The sequence below is a fragment of the Myiozetetes cayanensis genome, unplaced genomic scaffold (genome assembly GCF_022539395.1).
Source record: "Myiozetetes cayanensis isolate MyiCay16 unplaced genomic scaffold, myiCay2020 scf1, whole genome shotgun sequence".
Classification (NCBI taxonomy): Eukaryota; Metazoa; Chordata; class Aves; order Passeriformes; family Tyrannidae; genus Myiozetetes; species Myiozetetes cayanensis.
In genome coordinates this window covers 143,834,426-143,852,990 of record NW_026086604.1, presented here as the reverse complement: position 1 = coordinate 143,852,990, position 18,565 = coordinate 143,834,426, and the positions used below count along the sequence as shown (strand labels likewise).

The 18,565-nt window shown below is 41.0% G+C and overlaps 1 protein-coding gene across 4 annotated transcripts in view; it reads left to right on the top strand.

The window, feature by feature from the left end:
• Nucleotides 1–18,565, top strand: part of DPP6 (dipeptidyl peptidase like 6) — a 544,128-nt gene that overhangs the window by 363,481 nt on the left and 162,082 nt on the right. For all 4 annotated transcript variants that reach the window (XM_050314872.1, XM_050314882.1, XM_050314854.1 and 1 more), the window contains exon 2: nucleotides 11,843–11,957. In XM_050314872.1, the coding sequence (XP_050170829.1) occupies nucleotides 11,843–11,957 (115 nt within the window). The remainder of the gene's footprint in view (nucleotides 1–11,842; nucleotides 11,958–18,565) is intronic.

Genomic DNA, 18,565 nt, shown 5'->3' with positions numbered 1-18,565 from the left:
TACCCTATGTACAGTTGTTGTGATGGGGGAGAGGAGTCCATAGTTTGCAAGTCAGATGATGGGTGGAGAGCCTGTGGCAATGCCATGAAGTTAGGAGAATCATTTTGGATCTCTTGAAAAGTAGGATTTCAGCTGATGTTCACTCTTCTGTCAGGTAAAATTAGTGGAAACCTGAAAACTGTTTCAGTTCTTCTAGGCAGATGCCTTGAGTCTGACGAAGCTTCACACCTTCAGCTGCAGCAAGCCCAACACCAGGCCTTGCTGAAGGGAAGTCTGGAGTTCAGAAGCCAAACCCTGTTTTTTCTGAGCTTACAGAAGCACATGGAAACAGAGGTAGAGGAGTCACAGTCTGGTGAATGTAAAGAGAGCTGACAAATGGGATTCCTAACCAAAATGACTCTATATTGCATTACAGAAAATGTTGAGCTTTACAGGCTGGTAGGAGGGAGAGTCCTGCTTTTAATTAAGATTCAACATTATCTTTCACTGATAATAGCCATTTTGTAATCAAAGAAGGTAAAAATGAAATGTATGTTACTGATTTTTTTGTGTGCACCAATGAGCAATACAATCACAACGTAGTTTTAAATTAAATTCTTTTGTTCCTTTTCTTAATTTGAGTTTGATGGCTTTCCCTGGTGCCAGAGCCTAATTTACAGCAGAGCAAATTCCCTTAAATTGATTTTTAAAAATGCACTCACATAGACTACATTAACCTTTTCATTCCCTTATGGTGTGTGTCAAAGAAAAATGATCCCTGTAACTCTGCTTATTAGAGAGATGCATCTGTGAAGTATATTAATTGGTAGAGATCCCATCATGCTCCGAACAGATATTTCACGTGGTAAATGAATTCCTGGCTGTGCTAAGACTTTTCTGTCTTTAAAAACCCAGTATCTCAGCCCCAGTAACTCACCTTCTCACTGCTACTTGTCTGGTTACTTCTGAACATTTTTATTGGTTATGGAGGAGCTTTGTCTTTTAATTTAGATCAGGAGAAGAGAGGCACCAAGGCCCAGGTCCTGAGGAGGGTTTCTGTGCCTGAATCCTGGAGAAGCCACAGGGAATTAAAGATCTGAACATCTCTTAGGACATCTCTTAGGACATAGTCCTGTGTGTGATACAACATGCTGTTTGCAGCACCCCATCAGGGGGCACTGGAAGGTTCATTGCAGCATTGCACGGGTTCAGGATGTCTTTAAGTCTTGCAAAATGAGTGAGATGGACAGGGAGATGAAGAAAGAGGACCTTTTATAGGTATGTTTAGATAAGGAGTTGATTTGAAGATTTGCTGAGCTCTGTAGGGAAATGTGGCCATGGCTGTGCCTGCTGGGTCTGATAAACCCCGAGATTTCAGAAGCCAAACCCTGCTCCTTGGGAGAACAACAAGGAACTCCTTTCTTGGACAGTTGTCTTTTTCCTTCTCATCTCTTGAGGTTTTTTCCATGGGATGTGATGAACCTGCCATACACAAGTCATTGAGTCTGCTTGAGTGATTTTTCTCTTTTCAAATCCTACAGCATGTTTAAATCAATATTATATCCCTACACTTATGGATAAACCACCAGCATGACTCGGGAGAAGAGATGCTTTTGTCAGTGCTGTTAAGGTGGTAACATGAATTGTGCAGGAAGATTAAAAATTATCAGGGTGATGCAGTGGCTTTACTGCTGGTGGCACTGGTGGTAGTGACCCTTGTGAAATAATCTTCTAAGAGAAAAAAAATTGTAATTTGCTTGTCAATCAGTTTTGCTTCCTTTTTATTTTTTCTTTTTTTAGTGGGAATGTAGATTTCTCAGTTTCATTCTATAATTCACTCACTGAATCTCATAATTTTATTGAATTAAGGATAATTCTTTCAAATGAAAGATGAGCAAAAAAAGTGTTCTTTCTATATGAGTCATGCACCTGTAGTGTTTTGCCACAGTTAACACAGCTAAGTATGGGAAAGAAAGTTGGCATCTTGCTTTCCCGAGGAAAAATGACTTAGTGTTTGTTGGTTGTGTCTCCTGCCGACCAGAAAGTTTTGAAAATTAAAATAAACGACTTCGAGAACCCTAGCAAAACCAGAAATCAATTAGAACAGACCAAGCATAGGAGTCGTAAACCTTTGGAGACCTGGGAGTCGCTTTGCCTGACAGCAGCATCGGTGCTGAGCCAGCTCCTGGAAATTCATGCCAAAAGCCCAAGTACCCTTTGAAGAGCCATAATTCCTCAAAACACATTTTTCCTAAGCTAGAGTTGGATAAGGGCCTGGGGGAATGAACACTTGGGGTTTTATCCCTTTTTTTTTTTTTTTTTTTTTAAATAACTTAGTGAATATCAAGTCAGGGTATCCATGAAGTGGTTTCTGGCTCATGAATGTCAGAGAAAAACCCAAGCAAATCGCATTAGGAGAACTGAGATGTCTCCCATCTACTTTGAGGTCATTCTCACAGTCTGTGGACTCCCCTCCCTCCCTTATCATCTGAGTGAGGCCCATGGATGTCAGCACAGGTTGCTGCTAGCCAGAAAGAAATAGTCAGTAGTCCATGAAAATGGAAAAGATAACATTTTGCTGTTGTGTCCCTTGCTGTTTTCCTGTTTTCTTCTGTGTGAGTAACAGGGCAGGCTCAAGCAGATGATTTTCCTTAAGAGTTAAGAATTACACAACTGGGGGTGAGTTGGGAAGTAGTCCTTAGGTTTCTGATCTGGGATTCGAAGTGGAATTTAGGGCTGCATTGACACGATGAAATGACCTGGAGGGGTGCAGGGGACCAAGCATAGTTGATCACTGGTGTGGTTTGTTAGCATGCTCCCAGGCATGGCTTTGCTCAGGACTGTCCCAGGAATGCTGCAGAAGAGCCTGGTGTACGGAGTGGGCCAGGGACTATTTTGCTGAAGAAGTTGTGATATGGTTATGCTGCACTGCAGTTTTGGAGGGTTTGGCTCTTGGGTAAGAGGTGTGCTCAGCTGATCACCCTTGGGACAAGAGTGTTTGGGTGGCTTTATTTACTGGTTTTTATTTACTTATGAAACCAGGAATGAAAATATTCAGGAGATGAGATGAAGGGAAGGGAGACTAAGCAAAAAGATCTTGGCTGTACAAGCTGGAGACAAGGGGACTTAGCTGGGAGAGAAAAGCCTTCATACTGCATTCTGCTCCCACTGCTGCTGATGTCTTTTCATCTAAAAGCGTGGTGTAAAATGCAAACCTACACTTACATGTTGTTTTTCCATTATTCAGCTTAATCAAAATTTGTATCACAGAATAATATGCCTTTCATGATTTTCATTAAAATTTTGGCTACATACTACAGCTTTAGAGACCACATACCAAATATGACTTGATCCTAGAAACAACAGAAAATTAAGATTCTCTGAATGGTAAAATTATAAGATAAGTAGCATCTTCATATAAATATTGCTACAATGATGAATAAAGAAATTGCATTATCTTTGAAGCATCCACATATCAAACAATTTGTCTTTTTCAAAACTGTAAATGACTAGTGTTTGGAAATAAGTTGTTTAAAAGACGTGTAAAAATAATCTGAATTTTAGCATCCAGAATAACTCTGGAGTTTGTGTTTTATACACTTCCTACACTGTACTTTGTTTTTAGTAGGATAATCAGAGTGCTTGAAAAATCCAGCACTGTAGTCTGATTAATTATGTTGTATGGAAATGAATAAAAGACTCAGGCATGCTACTAAAAACGTTGTTATTGTCCTCAATAAGGGCAGATTCTGGCTTGAAGCAGGGAGGAACTTTTGTCCCTTGTGGGATTCTACTGGCTTATTTGTTTTGTTTTTTTTTTACCTTCTGGACTCAAGCTTTGTGTAAAACACATTGCTTGAGGTCCCATGGGGGACAGAAATATGTGATTTTTGCAGGTTCTTTACTAAATTTGGAGAGTGTTTTAGTAAGCACACAAACCAGATTTTATCATCACGTGCTTGTTAGTTTGGACCTTTTCCTTTGTTCAGTACATAAAAGTATTTAATTTTGTGTTTCACAATGGAGGTTCAAGTAATTTTCATTACTTTTGAAGTCCCATTATTATGAACTCTGATCAAATGTTCTCTCCCCTCCCCAAAAACGGAATTGTCCCTGAGGCTTCCTCCTCCCTGCAGTGCCATCCCACACCATCCTCTTGCTGTGGTCTGTCCATGTCCCTCACCTGTTTGCCGGTAACCTGGCAAGGTGATTTTTACTTTCTGAGCACACAGTGCAATATCTGCATCCTGAGCTGGATGGACACCTCAGGAGAATGCACAGTGAAATTGGTACATCCATTTCTGTCCCCCCTGCTGTGCACATGGATTTCATAATTCTTCTTCCCACTGTCTCTGCGGCGCAGTGACCTTAAACCCTGGCTGTCTTCACAGCTCTTTCTCATGTTATTCCCAAGAATATTATTTATTAATTAAATTTTGTTTGCCTTATGTTTTCCTTCCTGTACCATTTAGAAACAAAACATTTACAAACTAAATAAATTTTAAAAATAAAGCCTAGTTAATAAAATATAATATTGAACAGGATTTCCAGTGCTGTTTTTCTACCCATAGAGATTAAACATCTCACTACTTCCCTTATCACAGATTAGTTCTTGGTGTTCAGAGCCATAAATTGAATGATATTTTCTTTTTTTTTCTGAAATACAATTTCACTAAAAATTGCAAATGTCTTTTTACAAATGTAAGCGGAATGGCATTTTGGAATTAGGGGAGACAACGAAGCTGAGAGGTGGTTTCCCCAACCTCTCAAATGTTTCAGAGAAGCTTCTTTTCCCATTTCTCAAGATCGTAATTCTTCTAGAAATTAACTAAGGAGATGTCATCCTGGCATGCCTTGGCAATATCACTCTTTGCAGATGCTTTCTGCATGGGTATGAACAGTTTCAAGGCTCATGTGTGTGTTTGGAGGGAACCAGGCTGTCAGGGCATTTTAGTGGAAAAACTGGAGCTAAGCAAGTGCTGTGGCATAGAGAGGTCCTGGGATCAGTGATATAGTCTGTGGCATTTGGGCTTGCCAAGCCTTTTTGTGGATTTGATGAACACACAGACTCCTCTGCAATAAAATCCTAAGCATCAAACCAAGTTTTACTTGTGCCATGGCAGATATTTCACCCTAGGAGATGATTTGCTTCTGTTTTAGTGGATGAATGTGTGTGCTTATATCAAACACTGAAATAAAATCAAAGAAATGCTGTTGGTTTTATGGGCTCTGTCAGTATTGGGAATGGATCTTTAATTGTGACTTGAATTACAGTAGCAGCCAAGGGCCCCTGTGAGGATTCACAGTCCCACCATGCCAGGTGCTATAAAAACATCTGGGTTACAGCAGATAAATGAACCAAACTGATGGGGGGAACGTGAAGGAGATTAATAAGATGACATTAAATCAAGTCCATCACAGTTCTTGGCTAAAAGTATCTCTAATCACTTATGTCCTGTGTGTACTCAGGTACAACATTTCCATCTCCTTTCTCCTGACCGTGGGTCAGAAGGTGGCCATGTTCCCTTGGCTGGAACCACTCACAGTGCAACAGGTCCAGATGGTGTTGGCAGCTTGAATTTTTGTCACCTTGAGAATAGGCTTCTGGCAGAATTTCAGAGTCCACATGCCAAACTTCAAATTTGTTTTGGAAATTCCATGGAATCACTCTGTCCCTAAGCACTAGGTATAGTTTGGGAATGTTTCAAATGGCAGAGCTGCTTGTTTACATACATTATAGGGGTGTAGGATGGTGTTCCAGTGTGATTGCTTCTACTTGGGTGCAAAAGTCACGTGAGATGGCAGTTTGAAATACAGAGACACTAAATTATTCTTTTAGTGCTGCAAGATCTGGAGCTGATCCAAAACTGTTTCATCATAATGCCCATAAAAATGACAGGAAGTTATTAAATATCCATTTCTGCAATACAGAACAGCTAGGAATTCCAGATAGTACTGTATTTAGATCATTTTACAGATATATAGATAGATATATATATATTTAACTTAAAAGAAGCACTGGGTTTCATTTGTATCTGACACAGACTGGCTTTGCTCCAGTGGAGCCAGTGATCTGTGTCAGTCAATGCTAGTTGAGGATCTGGTGCCTACTGCTCTAAAACTGTGGAAGACCCATCGTCTGTTAAGCTACACTTAGGCGTGGGATGCAGATGGCATTCATTTTCTCCTGTTGGCTTTGTAACAGAAACATGTAAGACTGAAAGCTCTACCAGAGCATAAAACATGAGAGGTTTAATTTTGCAGAGAGCTGAGTGTTACAGGTACAGCCTTTTCCTCGCTCACTCTCAAACACTCATTAATGCCTAACCTCAAATCATTTACCTACGTGCACTTTGCAGAAAACGGTGAGAGGACATGGAGCTACAGGGCCAAATGGAATGGCTTTAGGGCATTCATAAAAGAGCCTCCCAGAAATTCAGGGCAGGAGAATGTGTGGCATTGTATGCAGGGTAAAAGATTTTTCTCACAGTGCTGGGGAGCAGACAGCAAAGATGTTAACTGTTACTAAGTCATTGCTCCCTATTAGTAAAAGCATCAACAGAAAGGAAAGAAAAACATAATGTTGTTGTCTTTCACCACCACAACAGGCAGATGGTTTTATCCCTCTCATTTCTGTTGGGGTTTTGCTGGAAAGCCCACGTAACATGCCATGCCTTATTTGTAGAAACAGAGTAGGTTTTTACTCCTCTCACTCTGAAGTGTCACCTTTAGGCATCTGAACAACTGAGTTTACTGTAGCCTCAGGCTCGGGCTCTATGGTCTGTCTGCAGACTGATTGTTATTCAGCATCACACTCCAGCTGGAGAACAGCTCAGGGTGGTCTGCAGCAGACGGTGGGGAGGGTGGTGGGTAGGGAGGAGAAGGAAAAGGAAGAAAATAAATAAAATAATCCCCAAGCAAAAGTAACTCAGCTTGAATTCAGAGGTGAGAATGATGCAGTTACATGCCTGTTATTGTTTATCTGTGTTATGATGCTGCCTAAGTTCTGTAGTGACTGAGGTTTCCACTGTGCCAGGCAGGGTAGCAAAAATGATTCCTGCCCGTGAAGAAACTCCATCCTAAGTTTAAGGCAGGGGAGCAGTGGAGGATCCATACAGGAGGATTGTGATAAGACAGTAAGGCAGTATCAATCAGCAGTATAACCTGGAGTCTCAGTGAACCTCCTGCTGTAACCACTGCAATGCATCTGGTTTACTGCCACTATCGTTGCAATTAGTGTTTCTTTTTTTGCAACCTAAGGTTAATAATCTAATAATTGTATGGGTTACCCAACTCACTCCTCAGCTCGTTTGTTGTACTATGCAGCAGTTATAATCTGCAGCAATTTTATATTATAAAGGACTAATTAGCAGCAAGATTATTTTTCCACTGTGCTCCATGGTTTTTTGCCCAGGACAACGGTGTTCCCATACCTTAATTCCTCAGCAAAGTTTTTATTCTGCACCATGTTCTGAACTTGGTGAGCTGACTTGCCAGAGACATCACACTTACTCTTATGTCATCAGGAAAGTCTTAATTCAGAACCAGGTAGCATGAGAGGAAGGTAGAATCCAAATTTTTCAATTAACAGTGTTACAAGCTTGTTAGAAGGTTTTTCATTTCCTGTGTTAATTAGTGTAATACTTCTGGTTGAAATTTAGAAATGAATGACTAAATAAATAAAAAAGGCAAGAAGCAGAGCTTGCAAGAATGGCAAGTATAGAAACTATAAAGTCACTGCTATGAACCCTGATCCTGCCACCCCATCATGCACCTGATTTTGTATCATACCATTCATTTCTTGGGTTCTCTTTTGTCTTTTTCTTTTCTTTCATAATTTCACCAGTGTAAATTAGTTCAGCATCCATTAGTCTGCATCCATGGCCCACTGTCACCTGCTTCAGGAAGGGCCCTCACATATAGCACCTGTATCTGGAATGTATATATTCCTGTATAACACACCTGAGATTTATTGTTATTGCACAAAAGTGGCAGGTCTGTGTTGAAAAAGACTAAGAGGCCCACCATGACTCTCTCACTACTGATACTTCAAAGATTTTGGTCCAGTCCAGGATGTATAATTTTAAGTAAATAATGCCAATACTTGACAAGTGATGTCTATATTGTCCTTCTTTCATTTAGTAATATAGACATGGTTATTAGAAAACAAGAAATTGTGCTTGATGAATTGTTTTAAGAAGCTGTTATATTTTGTAATGTGGCCACTGTGCTGGCAGACTTTTGGCAGGTTTCAAATAAACATGCCAGAAATAATTTTGTTGACAGCATCTTGGATAGGAGCACATCCAGCCTTCATCCATAACATGTCAGTACAGTGATTCTTTCACAGGCAGGAAAATATGTCACCACAGGTCTGTATTTTAGAGTCTTAAAATACTGTAGGTTGTCTGGATTTATGGCTTCAAAGTCAACTTCACAGGTGGGTGGTGATATTTTTCAATCATAGATGAAGATGAAAGTGATAACGTTTACGATTTTCAATATGCAGTATCAGTGAAGTATGCTTGTGTTAAAACCTGTGGTAACATCTGGTTTACCTTCTGAATCCAAAATCAATTAAAGTTTCATGTAAGAGGAAGAAGGAGATGAAAAACAAACAGCAAGGGAAAACAAGAGAAAACCAGAGTGAAGAGCTTTAGCTTTCTTGCAGAAGTCATACAGATGTGTTAGAGGGAAGCAGAGAGCAGGTGGTTCCTACTGATGAGTGACTTTGGTTTAGTTTTTTTCTATCATGTTTTAATCAGAGCAGAAACTGTTTGCTTCGTTTATTTCTATTTGTGTCAGATTTCAGTATGAAAACCAAAGTTGGTGTCTTTAGGATTAACAGCCACGGTCACAAAGGGCATCTGCTCGCTGGTTGGTTTAGATCTCCATGTTTACATCTGCAAGCTGGGATCTTTCAGGAAAAGGGCAAATTCTAGCTTTGTGCTGTGTGTTGGAAACAAACCTTTTGAGGTGCCACTTGAAGAACATTATTTATGTGCTTCAATCTGTACCTGCCTGGGGCTTAATTAAACACCTTCCTGGCTTCAGTCCCAAAGCACAGAGGCTTTCCTGAGCAGTGTGAGTAGGCAGCTGATGTTCACTGGTGGGAAATCCAAGTGGAAGGTAGGAGTTTGCTGCCAGGGGCATAGGGAATCAGAGGCCTCTGGCGAGGCTGTATCTCCTGGAGGTCAAAGCTGGTCACAGTGACACAGCAACATCTCTCTGGAATTAACAGAAATACAAATAGGAATGATCTGTGGTGTCAGTGCTATCATATATATGGTATGATGTGTCTGCAGTTTTGCTGCAAGTGATTCTATCAAAAGAGACTTCAAATGACTGAGGAAAAAAAAAAAAAGGCATCTTTCCAAACCTGTGCTGAATAAAGCTGTTTGTCTTCCTTTGATATGTCATTTATATCTTCTTGCTTTTTATCAGGAGAAATTTCCTGATGGAATTTTCAAAAAAGAAAGTGAAAATGTTCTTTTGTTCTTTTCTGCTTCCTTGCAGTGTATTGAACCCCAGCATTTTGCTTGTGAATAGTTTTCCTCTCTTGATACACCAGAAATTCCCAGTCTTTTTTTGTTGAGATTTTGCTCAGGTATTGACTGGATGCCTGAAGAATTAATGGATTTATGACTTGATAATGGACTCAGTGAAAGTACAGATATTCTGAAAGCTTAAGTATGTGTGTGTATTTCTGTCACATTCAGACTCGTGGATGGGGAAACCACCCTTAATGCAAGGCTTTATTAAACTTTTGAACTACAACTGGATTGTAGCTAGAATTCAAGTCCATGATCTATTTTTTTTTGTTTGTTTGTTTTAAAACTTCTGACCATTTTTGGTAAGAGCATTAGATAATTTTAAGGACTGTGACTGTTGCCATCAGTTCTGTAACTCTGTCACTGTCTTACCTCTGTCCCGAGACGCTGTGAGGCCTTGTCTGGGTTTCTCAGCTGCTTCTCCCCAGTATTCCTGTCATTCCTCTAGGTTCCCCTGTGCCCTGCTGCGAAAAAAAGAATATTTTTGCCACTTATTAAGAAGCCCTGTGTTCTTTTCTTGGCTTATTTATCATTTTCTTTTCCTAGGAAAGGCACAGACTCTTTTGTGCCTGTTTTCATCACCTGAGAGATGGAGACCATAACAGTTTCCTAAAAACAGTGTTAGAAGACTAAATTAATTAGCATTTGTATTCATACTTGGGGTGAAGAGTCTATAGAAATGGAAGTATTTATATTCTTTTTGTTTGCTTGTTGTAGAAAATTGCATTTCTCAAGGCTCCTGACCTACTTTTCAGATTTTTCTCCATTAATAATAATAATACATTTGTTCCTTCTGATTATTTTTCATTTCAAATAGCTAAGTGCACATGAGGGAAAGGCAAGGAGGGGAGGGTGTGCTAACCTCTATCCCTCCTTACTGGAAGAAGGAGAACCCTTGTGTCTTTTCCAGAACCAGAATAAACGATGGAGTTCAGATGCTACCTTAGATGTTTAATGCCTCAAACTTGTGCTTTCCATTGCAAATTTATAGCCTTTGTAATGGATAGATCCCCAAATATAAAGAAAGTCTCAACATTATCTTTCACTGTGAACTGAATTCTTCATATGGAAAAGTTGAAAAATATTTTCCAGTATCTTCTGAAATCAAATCTGTGAGGCTTCCTGGGCCTCCCTGTTCTAGTCTTGTTGCTGTGTAAAAGAAAAAGTTCCAGTAAGTGAAACAAGCTCTGAATTACAGAAGAACTAATCTATTATAAAGTCTTTTGGTTTCATGAAAAATTTAAAATAGAAAAAAAACCAACAGACTTTTTAAGAAGTTCCAGCAGCTCTGTTTGAGACACACCATCCCTCATAATAAAGGAAATGAGGCAAAAATCCTCAATAGATGAGGTCGAGTAGGAGGAGGAGCATCCAGAGTTGTTCTGGCTGTGAGATCAGATCCTTTAAGTGAATTCAGCCTTCCAGGAAGAGTGGAGTGCACTGATATTTCATACAGTTCCTGGGGGTGCTTCAACGCGTGCGTGAAAATCACATGTAATGCAAAATGCTGTGGGGAATCCAGCAAAAAGCACGAAAGGGATAAAGTGCAATAAATATTTAAGATCTTGTGAACGTGAACGCGGCACTTCGTAAACCCCTCAGTCTCGAGGGCAGGGGTGCTGTGCACATCGCAGACAGAACATATGGTGCAACCACAGAGAAGTCAAAGCTAATCAGCGAATGGTGATGGAGCTTTTAGTATAAAGTTTTAAGGATGTGATTAAATCTAAAGTATATGCCAGACGAGAAGCCTGTCTTCAGTTCCTCAGACCCGCCAGCCTAGGAATGCACGCCGCATGCCCTGAGGAGATGTGATGTTTTCTGGGAAGGCAGAAAAGTTCACTGTGGGGGTATCCTTATTGATTTTTATCTCCATGCATGCCCCTGTGAATTATTTATCTTCCTGTATTCTTCTCTGACATCTTGTTATAAAAGTCTCTTGGAAGTTACTGTAAAGCTCCTTATTCCCGGACTTAATGAGGGTTGGTAGGAAGCCGGCATTGATAAGTGAGTTCGGATGAGTGCTGGCTTGGGCAGCTGGTGCCCACATGCCAGGAGAAGATGGGGAGTGTGGGTTTTACTACTGAGCATCCTGTGGGTACATTGCACTTCTTCATTGTATAATGACTTGGGATGGATCCAGTTATTGCCACAATGTACTGTAACGGCATGGATTGCGTTTGGCTCATGGGCTTCACCCAGCACGGTCGCAGGGCGTAGTTCTGAGGACATACCTTACTGTTTGGATTCTGCTGCTTGTCTCCTTGTCTGAGTGACCTTTCTAAATGTTCATTTTCTTTTGATGTTTCTAGGAGCTGGTGGGGAGTAATCCTCCTCAAAGAAACTGGAAAGGAATTGCAATTGCCTTACTTGTTATTCTCGTTATCTGCTCCCTAATTGTCACCTCTGTTATACTCCTGACACCAGGTATTTATAACCTTTAACTCACTCTCATTCTGTTTTTCTTCTGTAATTTTACACTTCCAAGGGTAAAGGGGTTGCAAACTGACTAAAAAGTCAGCATCAAAAGAATGCTCCTTCCTGTCTTTATCTTGATGTGATGCTGAGTTCAAGGCCTTTCTTAGGGAGATTGTTGGAGAGTTTTACATTTCAATTCAAAATCAGGGCTGCTGAGCTGAGGATACAAGCCTGGAACTTGAGAGTCTAAGCTTAGATGGGGAGCGTCATTTTGAATGTGCCAGGGTAGGGGAGACACGCACATAGGGCAGTCAGTGAGGACACAGGAACTCCTGAAATTCATGTCTACATGGAGCAACAGTTGCCAGTGGAGTGGCATATCCTAGACCATCTAAAATGGCATGAGATGCCTTTACCTAGGCACCTAAATCCTGTCCTATTTAGCTGGAATGATTTTCAGTTCAGACCATGGTGTTTGCAAAACAGTTTCAGATGATGATGTACTAAATAACACTTAACCGTGGCAAATAATTAGTAACTTCCCAATAAGGAATTCTTTAAGTTAATCCCCTTACCAAGTTTCAGCAAAGTTCTGTGCACGTAACCTCTGTAAATTACTTCTCTTCTAGTAGGTACTGAGGTTGTAGGCTTGAATTTTAATGCTGTGTCATTATGGTTACTGATTATTATATATTTATACAGCCCTGTAAATTTCCATGCCTACTTAGGGAGTCGAAATAACGCGCTTTCCCAGCTCTGGTAAGATTGTGAACTGAATATGAAACGACAAACAAAGTGAGACACAAGACATAGAAAAGAGGATTCAGTGCCAGAAAGGATGAGGAGGTACAAAACACAGGAGGAGGTGAAGGTCCCCTGCAGTAGGATGTAGAGGAGAAGAAAAGGGGCTCCTTCTTGGATGAGTTTATGCTAGTGACAGAATCTAGGGAACAGCAGGACAGAGAGCTCAGAGCTGAGGAGGAGAATTGAGGCAAGGGAGAAATGAAACCATAGGAAATGGAAGAGAACGGAGTGGTGAAGTGGAAAAACGGGATGGAAGTTGTGTGGCAGAAATTTCCAGCTCATTATGCGTGAACTGACGTGCAGTCCAGCTGGTCTGGGCCATCTTCCCTCACACAATTCTTATCCCACAGTCCTGCTGTGTGAACTGGAAACAGTGGCAAATCAAGCAATACAGGATTGCACTGAGTTAATTTGAAAATGAGTGAAAAAATCATTACATTACCCTTTTGGTTATTTATTTTCATGCCATATTCAGTTTATTTCATGTTGTCCAGAACTTTTCAATGTAAATATAAGTAGCACATAGTAATGCCAGAGTAATTATGTAATGAAATGAATTAAGCTTAGACTTAATAAGGATCATTTATTAAATTAATTTTGCTGGTGTTCGGATTCAACACCTTTGGACAGTGCTGTTCATCTCTGAGATGTCTTGGGGAACGGTGCATGGACTATACTCACATCTTATTAGAGGGAATGTCTCCTTTACTTTTACAGTAATGCAGTCACAGACTTTTCAAAGATGCACACTAAAGCTTAGATTCCTAAGCCCATACCTCAAGAAGCTACCTTGAAGCTACAGCACTGCATAGATGGGACCATGGGTGCCACTTCTATCAAAAGCAGGATTCCATATAATGCATACATGGAGAGAAGGGTAACATACCTGTACAGACTTAAATACAGTTGAAGTCACAAGTCTTTTGTCTTACAAAACCACCTGTAATAACAATTTCCTTGGGAGAATGTTCAGAATGGCATGTGGTGAGGACTTAGCAGCTCTGGTTTAAATTTTGGGCTGCATTATAAACCTCATTTAGGACTTTTCCTACTGCCACAGAGAAAACCACTCATAAAATCCACTATAATGACTGTTATGACTACAGATACTGTAGTGCTGTTGTCCAGGTAAGTGTCTAGACAGAGAAGGTGTAGTGAGCACTGAGACCTTGTAGTTATTGTTCTCTAATTTATGAAGATACAAGTAAATATCATTTATTACAATGACCTTCTATATTACGTAGTGTGAAGTGGGAATATGAAATAGTCACATTTAGTTATAAATAAAATTCTCAAGTGTATTTGTGTATTTATATTTGTGTGTGCACAAACAGAGATATTCTCCCTTTGGGTTATATATGCACACACATAAATCACACAGTTTTCAGGATGTAATCAGCAACAGCTCCAAATGAAACTGTTGAGAGATTTTTTCATGCTTAAAACTTAGAAATATGCAAAGTCTTTTTCTATGCTAAAATTTCCATTCATGTTTTTTGAGTTTTCTAATTACCTGATCTGCTGGTAAATGGGGCTTGGGTTGATTTTTGCCCTGTTGATGTTTCAGAACTGTGTCCTGCATGCAAAGACAGAAACTCTGAGCTCAGTGCTTCTCCTGTTTTTATTATGGATCCAGAGTGCTTTATGGTGAGACTCTGCCAAGGGTAAATTAGAGAGCTTAGGTTGCTGCTGTGGCTTGGCAGCAGCTGAGTTCAGTCTTCTTTTGAGCCACTGGCCCTGGAACTTGTTACGAGGATGTGCTATGGCACAAGGGAATGGAAGGCTCATTTCACGGGCATTTCCCACCAGCCAGTGCTAAGTGAGACATTGAGGCTGGTTTGAGGAACATAAAAATATCACGTTGCTAATCCTGACTGGGGATAGCTGGTCCCAACAAGGAAGCAGTGAGGAAGGTGGAGGAGCCTGTCCAAAAGGAGAAGCACAGTTTGTGTTTCCCTGGCATAAAATAGTTCTCTGGAAGGAGAAATGTTTATCTTCTGGTAGCCAAACTGAAAATTAAGTGATGGATACTTGTACAAGAGGTAAGGAAGGGGTGGGAGAACAGTGAAGAAAGGAGGCGAAGCAGTTTTGTGGATGTTCATGGGGAGCTGCTGCTAGGAGAGTGACTTCAGGAAAAAAAACAAACAATCCCAAACCAAAATATACAAACACACCCCCCCCCTTCACTGCAAGTGTCTCGAACAGAGTAATGCAGTCTGGCATAGGCAGAGCACAGTGCTTGAGAATACTTCAACCATTTTTAAGTCTTCCTTCTGATGATGTTAGAGTCCAGCCTGACACTGTCCTACCAGTACAAATAACCTTTTGCATTTTACCTCTGAATTTCTTGTTTCTATCTATCTCAGCCCTCTTTCTGGCTGGGAAACCATTCTTCTCTAAGTATTTTGGTGTTGGTTTGAAGGTCTGTTTTGCAGTGCAGTACCACAGCATAAAATGTAGAGATGCTCTAAACCCAGTGCTGAACATCATGCAATGCCTACAGAGAGTAATTTGGGTTATATATGGTTTAGATTGCAGCATGCAGACATGTGGTCTGTGTTCAGACAAAGTAAGTTGCTTAACTGGACCCTTAACTTGCACCAATACTGTGGAAACTTGGGTAATGTCCTGGGTAATCTTCTGCAAAGTCAAGAACAACTGGTAAAGTAGGAGATGGGGAAGATTTGCTTAGCAGGACAGATAATGATTAAGGTATTTAGTAATTGGGCAAAAAGGGGATTTGTATATCTCTTCAAGATTCTTCTTCAAATCAGCCCAAATCCTTAAAGGTTTTAACTCTTGATTCAGCTGCAGAAGGGCTAAAATCTCTACTGGTATGGATTTCTCAGGGGCAGGTCACTCACCCTCCTTCAGGATTTGCTCATAACCTGGAATCATGGTCCTTGCATTCATCAGACATGGTCATTACAGTAGCCGTGCTTTATTGCTAGCTAGTGCTTATGTCTTATTTTATGAAATCCTGAAAACATTTCAGCATTTCTATGATTCATGTATCCTTTAGTATTCTTGAACAACATTCTATAAAGAAGCAGTAAGTGGGAAAATTTACATTTAATTACACTATAGTGTAATTAAAGAACAGGTGCACAATTACCTACGCTGAGGTTCTCTGATTTCATGTGAGTGTGAGTCCTGCCATCCACCCACCTTTGAAAAACGTGAAACTGTTTATGCAAATGATAACAGAGTGGGTCTGAGCCTTCCCTAATTGGTGGCTGCTCACTTGTTGCAGCATATGGCACCTGTGCAGGTCCCATCCAGGCACTGTTCTGTGTGCATTTATATAAAGCCATGCAAAACTTTATAAATGTGCATGTTTGTGCACACACACACACACTAGCAAAGCTGAAAAGAGGACCCAGCGTACAGAAATTTTGAGTAGAATAAAGCCTTCCTCTAATTCCATTAGACATTTTGCTTAGACAGAGGCTGCTTTCTCATCCCCTCTGTTTAGAAATGGAGGCAAACAAGGACTTTTTGCACATCTGTTCCTGATATTTAAAGCTTTGTTGAGATATACATCAAGTTTCTCCTTTCAAATCTGACCTTTAGATGAATAAAAGAAAGTACACCCAAATGCTCATTAAAATTTTTGCAAAATCCATAGGAAACATTTTTCAGAGATGGTACCAAGCATTAATTCACAACATGCTGTCAGACAGTCAAATGCATTGCCTAGAAAGCTTTGTAGGACTTTTGATACTCAGGAAGAGCAAGGAAATATCTTTTGACCAACTCTGCAGGCTAGAAATTTGTTTGTTCACAGTAACTATATATAAATGTATATTATATGCTGTTCCAAAAAGATGGGATTTTACAGAAGGGAGAAAAGCTTCCTGTTTGCCTTGTCTGGCCACTGCCTTTTGGGCACAGAGAGGTCATCTGGGGGAAAGGAGGGATTAGGTCTGCCCAGGGATCGAGCCGGTATGCTGAGGTGGGAAAGGAGCTCCTGGTGTGCTGGCCACACACCCAGCTGCTTGCAATGCACCCAGGAGGTGTGTGAGAGAAGCATCTGATGTTGGCCTGTAGCTGAGCACCAGTGGTGATGGAAAGAAAGGTGGGCACCCAAAGGTGGCTGAAACTTTCTAACCCATCAAGCAGCCTCTGAGCATTGCTGGAGTTCAGAAGCAGCTTGAAAGAGAGGAGGCAAAACAGGCAGTGAGGTCCCCTCCTTGTTCTTTTCTGTTTGAATTTTCTGGGTTTCTGGAGGATCTTTTTTCTTTTTATGTTCTGGAGAGCCAGGTTTTGTCAGTTCAGCCCATGTTTGTCTGGGTGCCCTCACTTCAAGGATGAAGTGCAGGCAGATGAACTGAAACACAGGGTTCCTGTCATGCCTTTAACGTTGAATCAAAACAAAAATGGTTTCCATTCAGTTCTCTCAGCACGTAACTTAGATGTCTGGATGCTGAGTTTCTGACTTGGCGCTCAGATCACAACTCCTTGTGCCCCCTGCACTTCTGCCCTGCTGACATTTGGATCTGCTGGAGTGGGGGACATGAATGTACAAAATGTGGTGGCACGTGCTCAGTGCAGCCCTTCTGTAAGCCCAAGGAGGTCTCAAGGTCCCTGCAGCTGGGTGTGGACACAACTTGTGTCCACCAGCTGGCTTAGACACCCTGGGGCACTTGAAGTCTGTGCTCAGGACAGGGTGGGCTGCCTGAGATCCCACAATTGCATTTTTTCCTTTATAGTTGTCCCCAACAGGGCAAGAGGAATAGAGTAGGCATTCTTAACCAGCACTCTGACTTACCTACCTGTTAGGGGGAGGTAAGCAAATCTGGCTTTTTTACTAAAATTCATTGATTGATTGATTTAGTTACTTGTGTTCTCCCCATCTCTATGGCTGAGATTAACATGGTCCATGGTTTAATATAGGACATATTGGAGCTTTTACAGCAAATTACAGGACACAGTAAGGGAATCTCACCTCATGCCTCGGGGAGGCTCCTGCATGTGCACACCTCAGGTGCTGCCTTTCCCTCCTCCTGTTGTCCCTTATGAGGAGTTTGAGTGCTGTGAAGGCATAGAGGTGATGCAGCTCCCAACCTGGCTGTCTCCATCCTGCACAAAAAGGGGGATAAAAAGGGCTTCCCTACCTGCCACTTCACAAATCTCCGCCACAAAGGTTTTCTTGTGCCTGTCCCTATGCCCACATGGTGGGGAAGAGGGTGTCCATGTTCCTAAGGGTGGCATTTGGGAAGCAGCGCCTGGAACAGCTGTAACCTCAGGGCTGTTTTTATGGGCTCCAGCCTCCCGCTCTGCTCTGCCTGACCTCCCTGTTATCCAGTTCTGGGGACTTGCACCATGGTGAAAACTAACTGGAACCATTTCCCGGGGTTCTTGTTACCTATATTTTTCATTCTGATAAAATTATGCAGAATAACTTGGCATAATGCTGTCACACGGAGGGATTTGGCTGAAGACTTGTATTAATGTGTTTGGGTATTTGGCAGCCACATTGAGCACCATCATTGAAACCCCAGCCAGACTTGGGAAAGATAGAAACATTGAAGAATATAATTTAATTTGGTAAAAATGATAGTTTGTATTGAAACACCTTTCAGTGGGACAAAACACTGTTCACAGGTAATTTTCTGTCATTTCAGGTAGCCCAGGGGTATCAATTTAGTATGGTAAAGGAGACTTTTTTTCTTCTACTGGTTGCCTTCAAAGTCTGATTCCACATTTCTAACCATGAGTGTTCAGTTTAAGTTTAGCACCAAACAATGTTCAAGGTAGCTAAGGCTGCAAGATGCTAATAGACCTCAGGTATGAGGATACTGTAGTGAGGA